An 8498-nucleotide genomic window follows, 5' to 3' on the forward strand; every position below is an offset into this window, starting at 1 on the left:
TGGACGCCTTGAGCGTACATGCGTGTCTACTTGCATTCGCACGTGTGCGCGTGTTTGTCATGCGTGCGCATGAGTGCGTGTATGTGTGTGCGAGCATACGCGCGCTTGTGTGGGCGTGCAGTTCCGTGTGCGTGCGCGCGTGCACTTTCGTGCGTGTGTGCATGCGTGGGCGTGTGTGAATGTGAATTCGGGCGACCATGTGTCGTATCGCTGTGTGTGTTTGTGTGTGCGAGCATGCGTGTGTGTGCGTGTGTGTGTGTGTGTGAGCGAACGAGCGAGCTAGCGTTTCCCCGCTTACACCTGTTCTCGGGGATGAATGGGATATAGAGTTTATTTAAGCCCATATTTAAATATACGAGACAAGAACGAATGACACTACATTTATAGCGTTATTTACTTCTGAAAAAAAACAAAGAAAGAACAACAACAAAAGAAGAAACACCTGAGCCATCAATATCGCCGCCACAGATTTCGTCACGATGGAACAGTCACCATCAGCGCGGCTCTGTGAGCAGCTACCAAGCTGTTCACTCTTATCTTCCTTTCCTCGGCGGCAGCACATTGTGTTGATGTCCGCTAAAACTGCACCATCAATGCGTCATGCATCGCTTCTGCGACGAAGCAAGCTTTCGACGGCACACATTCGCTGCTATGTTGACATTAGAACTTGAAACTGCTTTCCTTCGAAGAAACAGTGTGAATAAAAATTGAAAGCGGACTGGGCAAAAGGAGCATTGTCACGGGGGCATACTATTGATGACGTCCAAATATGCTAGGTGCGGTCAGGGGTGCTATGTTGTAGGAATGCCTTTCTTTATGCCAATGCCTTTTCGCCTGACGTCACCGATTTTGGAAATGGTGGTTGCGTACGCACGACGTTTTTTGGATAGTCCAATCAGAAGCTCCCTTCATTGGCCGGATGTTTCTTTCATGTTCTCTTCTCTTTTTCCGGGGCTGTATAGCAAATTCTTCTTGTAAAACAATACTTAATAAAAGCGGACTTCCATGCTGCGTAAAGCAAATTCATTTTGTAACCTTAGAACGTAAAAGCTGCGCAGCTTGTGCTGTATCGCCAACTTCATCGTCATCTTCATCGTGCCTTCATCGGCACTGCCATGGTCATCATGTCACGTGAGCAGCGGAACACACGAACGCAGGCTGCAATAAAGCTGCGGTGCTTGCGGCGTTATGTCTGACTGATGTCACTGTTTTAAGCCTAGTGCGACATATCAGTGGCGGCGAGGCCTAGCGTCGCTAGGTGAGAAGACCCGCGTCAGCATGAGTGCTGGACGGCCACCGGAATTTGCCGATGCAGAAGGTACGTGGCCTACGTATCGCGTTCGCCTGGAGGCGTACTTTGAGGCTCATAGCATCGTGGACCCAACGAAGAAGCGAGCGCTGCTCATCGCTTCGCTCACGGACATTGCAGTGCGTGTGGTGCAGGGCCGGTGTCAACCAAAAAAGGTGAATGAACTGAGCTATGAGGAAGTCGTCGGGTATCTGGAAGCTCACTATGCTCCGGAGGTCAACGAGATCGCTGCAAGTTATGCTTTCTTCATGCGTTCGCAACAAGACGGGGAAGCTGCTCAGGACTTCATTGCGGGCATTCGACGCCTAGCTGAGAAGTGTAACTTCGGCACGTCATTGGAGCGCATGTTGAGGGATCGAATCGTTTGCGGAGTGCTGGATGAAGATGTTCGGCGCCATTTACTGACGCGACGGAGGCTCACCTTAGAAGAGGCTGAAGACTTTGCTGTCTCGGCACAGATAGCTGTTGAAAATGCCAGGAACATGAACTCGGCGCACTCAGAAGTACATTTTGCCAGAAAAAAAAGTCATTCCTCGAAGCGACGTCCCAAGCCGGAACAACGCGACGTGTGTGGAAGGTGTGGAGAATCGCATGCTGAGGACGAGTGCAAACACCTTCGCGCGGTGTGCCACCGGTGTGGAAAACGAGGACATCTACGTCGGATGTGCCTGTCTAGCACAAATAGTGACCGTCGGCAGGGATCTTATCCAGCAAGACAACGGCGCCAGGGTTCGTACGCCATGGCAGCCGGAGAGGACACAAGCTCGGACGACAACGACGCCTTGCACATGATTACAGCGGTTCTCCATCACGCAGCCAGTATCCGCAAGGTTAGGCCTATTTACAAGGCCATCAGTTGGAATAACGTTCCGCTCACTATGTTGGTGGACACGGGGTCACCTGTCAGTGTCATTCCCGTAACGGTGTTCCGCAAGTACAAGCAGCTCTGGCCTCCGTTGGAGCGTTCACAGCTCAAGCTCTCTTGTCTCTTGGGAGACCTTCCAGTTGTCGGCCAGCTTAGCATGACCGCTACGTGCGACGGGAAAGATATTCCTGATACTGTCATAGTGGTCGACAGCTCCGGACCATCTTTGCGCGGCAGAGACACCATCAAGGCATTTAATGAAGTTGGAGTGGCAATGTTGTCGAATGTGGTAGCGAATCTGCAACCGGCTGGAATACAGGCTGTCAGCACAGGTCTGCAACAGCTGCTTGACGAATATGCCGACGTGTTTGCTCCGGGACTCGGCCTGTGCAAAGGACCACCGGTCACATTTCAATTGAAAGAAAACGCGTGTCCACGGTTCTTTAAGGCCCGTACTGTACCCTACGCTCTCAGAGATAAGATGTCTGAATCGTTGGATCAGCTGGTCGCGGAAGGCGTTTTGACGCCGGTAAAAACCGCTGAATGGGCAACCCCTGTGGTACCCGTTTTGAAGGGCGATGGGTCCCTCCGACTGTGTGGAGACTTCCGTATGACTGTGAATGCGGCCACTGTGGTAGAACAATACCCGTTGCCTCGAGTGGACGACATTTTTGCTAGGTTAAACGGTGGCGAAGTATTCACGACCTTGGATTTGCGTCAAGCCTACAACCAGTTGCCATTGGATGAGGAAGCAAAGAAGATAACAGTCCTCAACACCCAGAAGGGTCTCTTTAGTTTTAACAGATTACCGTTTGGCGTAAGTTCTGCTCCAGCCATATTCCAAAGGCGAATGGACGGACTGTTGGGGGATTTTCCTGGAGTGCAGGTGTACCTGGATGACATTATCATCGCCGAGAAAAAACATGATTCATCTAGGCTCAAAACCGTGCTGCAGCGGCTGCGGGAGTATGGTCTCCGACTGAACAAGGGAAAGTGCAAGTTTCGGCAAGACGAAGTCACATTTCTCGGTCATCGTATCGACGCGAAGGGTCTGCGACCGAAGGACGACAATATCAAAGCCGTTGTTGAAGCCCCAAAGCCCACCTCGGTGAGTGAGCTGAAAGCTTTTCTCGGTCTCATAAATTACTATGGCAAGTTCCTGCCCAATCTGGCCACCATGCTAGCTCCGCTACATGCTGTCTTATCCAAAGGAGTCAAGTGGCAATGGAGCCAGGAACAGGAGAAAGCATTTCAGCAAGTTAAGCAGGCCATTGTGGCTTCCAAGTTTCTGGCTCACTTCGATCCGGATAAGCCACTGCGGCTGGAGTGCGATGCATCACCAGTAGGCATTCGGGCCGTTTTGTCGCACCGCGTGAATGGTGTTGACTACCCCATCGGATTCCGGTCCAGGACACTTACCAAGAGCGAGCGCAATTACTCGCAGTTAGAAAAAGAAGCTTTGGCACTGGTATTCGGCGTCGCCCGGTTTAAAGACTACCTGTACGGACATCAGTTCGTCTTAGTAACAGACCACAAGCCTCTTACTGGTTTGTTCAATCCCGGTAAAGCCATACCACCGATGGCGGCCGCTAGAATACAGCGTTGGGCCTTGTTTCTTGGCAACTACAACTACACATTGCAGTACCGGAAGGGCAGTGCCCATTCCAATGCTGATGCCCTCAGTCGGTTGCCCTTGCCAGTAATGGAGGAGCCGCGGGACTTTGCTGCCGACGAGTACGTTTTGTATGCCCACTCTCTTGAGGAAACAGCGCTTTGCGCCCGCGAGGTTGAACATCTGACTAGTCGAGACACCAGCCTTCTGCAGGTTAAAAAATGGATTTCCCAGGGATGGCCGTCATATCTCCCGCAGGGCCATGAGCATCTCCGGCCGTACTTCAACAGAAGAACAGAGCTTACAGTCAGCCATAATTTGGTGTACTGGGGACATCGCATTGTTCTACCCCTGGCGGCGGCAAGGCGTGTGTTGCGTCTTTTGCACGAGACACACCCCGGCATGACAGCCATGAAAACCACAGCGAGAACGTTGTTTTGGTATCCGGGACTGGATTCCGACATGGAGCAACTGGTGAACTCATGTTCCACATGTGCGCAGGCTTCAGCGATGCCACCAGCACAGATACCTTTGGCCTGGCCAGCCACCGGGGAAAGGTGGAGCCGGCTGCACGCAGATTTCGCAGGCCCGTTGGACGGACATATGGTCTTAGTCGTCGTCGACTCGGAAACGAAATGGATGGAAGCCATTCCAATGAAAACTGCCACTTCGCAAACCACGGCCAACGCGCTAAGATCAATATTTGCACGGTTCGGCCTTCCAAAAACCTTTGTTTCTGATAACGGACCACAATTTGTGGGCAAAGTTTTTCGTGAGTTTCTGGCACGGAACAATGTGCAACAACTCACAACAGCCCCTTATCATCCACAGTCGAATGGGTTAGCCGAACGAGCTGTGCGTACGCTCAAGGAAGGACTAAAGAAGAACCCCGGAATAGACCTCAAAATACGCATAGCGCGGGTTTTATGTCGATATCGCCGAACGCCCGTCAAGGAAGGAAAGTCGCCGGCGGAACTCTTATTGGGGTACCAAATAAGAACAAAGCCGGACTGTATCGCTCCCGATGAAAGGTCACCAGAAATCCAACCACGAGTTGTAGGGTCTCCAGTTCAGGCAGGTGACCCAGTCTGGATGCGCGATTTCCGAACAAGTCGTCGCAGGTGGATACCAGGAGTAGTGCGAGATCAACTGGGGTCCAGAATGGTCACTGTTGATTCCGGGAAAGGAACTCAGCGGCGACACTTGGACCAGGTGAGACGTCGAACTGTCTCAGACTCTTTCTCGACAGAGAGGGTAGCCGTAAACCCTGCAGATAGCACTCCAATCACGTCGCGACATAGTCCGGAAGTGGCCCAGACGGATAGCCCGCCACCGTTACGAAGATCGACCCGACAGCGACGGCCTCCTGAACGCTTGGACCTGTAAGAGGGGGAGAAGTGCTGTATCGCCAACTTCATCGTCATCTTCATCGTGCCTTCATCGGCACTGCCATGGTCATCATGTCACCTGAGCAGCGGAACACACGAACGCAGGCTGCAATAAAGCTGCGGTGCTTGCGGCGTTATGCCTGACTGATGTCAGTGTTTTAAGCCTAGTGCGACATATCAGCTTGAAGAAATGCAAACGCAAGTACTCCTATTTTTGAAGCCATAGCCACATATTGGTCGGATGTGCATCCAAGCCATGCCGTTGAGCGCATGCAAAATGGCGGCCTCTGTTTACCCAACAGCTGACAGCCGCTAGCGTGTCCGTAACGCAGCGCAACTAATTGCGGCCCACAGCGGTATACTTGCGTCTGAGAAGAATCTACGCTGCTTGCAGGAGCCGTGAGATACAGCAGAGTGAGGTGAGTAAATATTGCTCGTGTAGTGCTTACGTTGTCGTGTGGTTTTCGGTGCATCATCATGTCTGAGGTGTGATAATTTCTTCTTTACGAAGGGCCAACAAGAATTAACCGTAACACACGAGGACAAACTTTGCAACATAGTGGATCGAGAACCGTCAAGGCACTCAGCACCTTTCATTAGAGCACCGCCACGACAGAACAATAGCCTCGTCAATGTGATCGCAGCAACGTAATACTTCCTGGGCCTGGCGCCCCTGCACTGACGGTTACGCTCCGAGAAAGAAGCTGCTACAACGGTAAATGTGAGTAGGTTCTTTACCTTTTCTATATTAGTGGTATAAAAAGGCAAAAAATAATCAATTCGTAGTGAGCACTTTATGCAGGCGCTTAGCTTAGACAGAATGTTTGCCTGTAAATTTCTTACTGTGTTGCGGCCGGCTGAAATTCCCAAGTTTGAAAATCGAAAATGGCGGCAGCTAAAGAGCCCAGAGTTTCAAAAGAACAAACGGATATTCTGGTGCAGTTCATCGAGCAGCACCCATACCTGGCGAGAGCTTCTACAGAGTTCTCGCCACGTATGACTGCTACTCGAAAGAACGAGCTATGGGAGGAGGTGGCGGCAGTGTTAAACGGACAGGGCCCAGCGGTAAAGTCAACGAGCCGTTGGCGGAACCACTGGGCCAGAATGGCTCATAAGGCCAAGAAAGAAGCGGCCAGGGCCGCGAGCGAGAAGAGGTGAGCTTTCTAATGATGCTGACAGTAACGTCGTTTCACGTAGTTGTTGTCGTTGTTGTGTTTGCCGGGCCACTGGAGGCGGCAGAGTAGGTGGAGTGGACGGCCGCTTCCTCGACATCCTTGGGAAGACAGGCGGCCTCCTTGTCCCCCCCCCCCCATTCCTTCGCCGATAGTAAGGTGCGTACATTGGGTTTAAAAAGTGTTGTTTGTGCTGCTGTACCCTCACAAATTTTCAGCATTACATTGTAATACATTATTCCAAAATCTCGTCAGCCATATTTTTTTCGTTTTTTGTGCAAGTTACAATATAGGTTATGTACTCTGATCAGCAACCTGTGTAAATTATGCGCATTGCACACACTGCTCGCAATGCTGAACACTACTCTGACTGCAGGACACAAGTTCGGAGGATGCTGCAGGGCCCTCTCGCAGTACACCAGCAACAACTGCGTTTGTGGTGTCGGGTCCTGCAGCTGTTGCTGGGCCAAGTGGCCTTACACGTAAGTCAGTGACCCAGCTTTTGTTGTAGCATTGTTTGCAGTTGCTGTATGACCTTGCTATGAAGTAGCCCACTGTGCTGTTACTACCTTTGTGTCCAGCATTCAGCTCTTGTTCATGGAGCTTAAATGCAAGCCTACAAATCACATGATGTTGTAATAGAGATTCCTTGTGCCTCTTATAGGTTACTGTAACCAGCAATCTTCTGTGACATCTTTTGCTCCAACTATGCGACTGCCTTGTGTATCATAATTGTAGCTATGCAGCTACGATGACATTTCGAAGTGACTGGTTAGGACAATCAAGCTGTGTGGGTCGGATAACAGTGGATGAGCAGTGTTTCTTTTTGTCTTGCATGAAGAGCAACCGCCTACCCTCCAGCAGCCACCCTCCCAGCCGACCCCCCAGCCTACCCCACGAGAGCCGCAGGCACCCCCCCCTCCCATAGGCAGTCGAGGCAGCACGACCTCGAGGGCGCCGTCCAGATGGCTACTGCCGAATACGTTGGGCAGGGCCAGTCGGCGGAAGCCAGGGCACAGGAGGAGGCCCGCTTCCGCCGACAAATGCTGGAGCAAAACCAGCGGGTATGTGTAAGGCCACAGACGTATATTTTTCTGCGTTTGAAATTGACGAGCATATCACCTCTCCAACAATTATTCGGTAAACAAGCATAATGTATGCATACAGTGCTGTGCTGATCATATCTTGTACACATTTGCGTGGAATAATATGTGTCAATATTTACGCAATTATGCGGCAAAAAGAAAGAAGTGGCATTAGGTTCAGGGAAGCAGGTATAACCATGTAAGACATCTTAATGGAATGGGACTGCACAAATTTGATGGGCCAGAAAGATATATTCAGTGTTTCAATATACAGTGACAATAGCCTGCAAATGCGGATGAATGCAACACACCAAGGCCTTGTCACTGAGCCTGTATAATTAAACTAATTACACATCTTATTCGCTTACAGCACCACGAGGCCCATATGGACGTCCTGCGCCAGCAGCATACCGTCCATATGGAGGTCCTGCGGCGGCAACATGCTGTTCACATGCAGGGACTGCAACAGCTAAGGGAGGTGGTTGGCAGCATGCGCGACGTTCAGCAGCAGCGGCTGGCAGTGGAACGGCGCTCACAGGAGACAAACCAGCGTCTCCTGCAGCTGCTGCTGGCTGCACCGGCCCATGGTGGCAGCCAAGTCCCTCCCCCGTCTCAGGACCCACATGTTTAGATAAGTACTAGCATAGGCAAGGAATTTTACACCATTTTTTTATTAGCTTAGATTTTGCTGTTGCAGTAATGATGATATGAAGGCCGGATATTGCTAGTTTGCAAGAAATAATTGCTCAAGTCACCCTTTCATGCAACCACAAGTAGCATAGCCGTTGCAGCATGATTTTTTTGCTTGAAGTTGTACTTCAGCAATAAGAGCGCCCACACTATCACGCTCACCTGCCCAAGTGCCAGCAAGCCTGATGGTACATTAGTCTGACTGCGGCATTGCAATTATGAGGTGCCTAGTTGTTTTCATGTCAAGTTAGGCACGAAGCAACACTGCAAATGGTCTACAATTTAATCCTGTGTCATCAAATTGTGACAGTTTCGCGCCTTAATGTAATGTCAAACGGAACCTCTGAATATGCACAGCAAAAAGAAAAAAGTTCTGA

The 8498-nt window shown here is 50.8% G+C and overlaps 1 protein-coding gene across 1 annotated transcript; it reads left to right on the top strand.

The window, feature by feature from the left end:
• The first annotated feature begins 1278 nt into the window (after positions 1–1278).
• Positions 1279–8062, top strand: LOC142591516 (uncharacterized). The gene is made up of 4 exons (XM_075703839.1): positions 1279–3516; positions 3817–3917; positions 7188–7410; positions 7802–8062. Exons 1-4 carry the CDS (start codon positions 1279–1281, stop codon positions 8060–8062), a joined length of 2823 nt encoding a protein of 940 aa, XP_075559954.1.
• The last annotated feature ends 436 nt before the right edge of the window (positions 8063–8498 follow it).

This window comes from Dermacentor variabilis, chromosome 8, assembly GCF_050947875.1.
Source record: "Dermacentor variabilis isolate Ectoservices chromosome 8, ASM5094787v1, whole genome shotgun sequence".
Classification (NCBI taxonomy): domain Eukaryota; kingdom Metazoa; phylum Arthropoda; class Arachnida; order Ixodida; family Ixodidae; genus Dermacentor; species Dermacentor variabilis.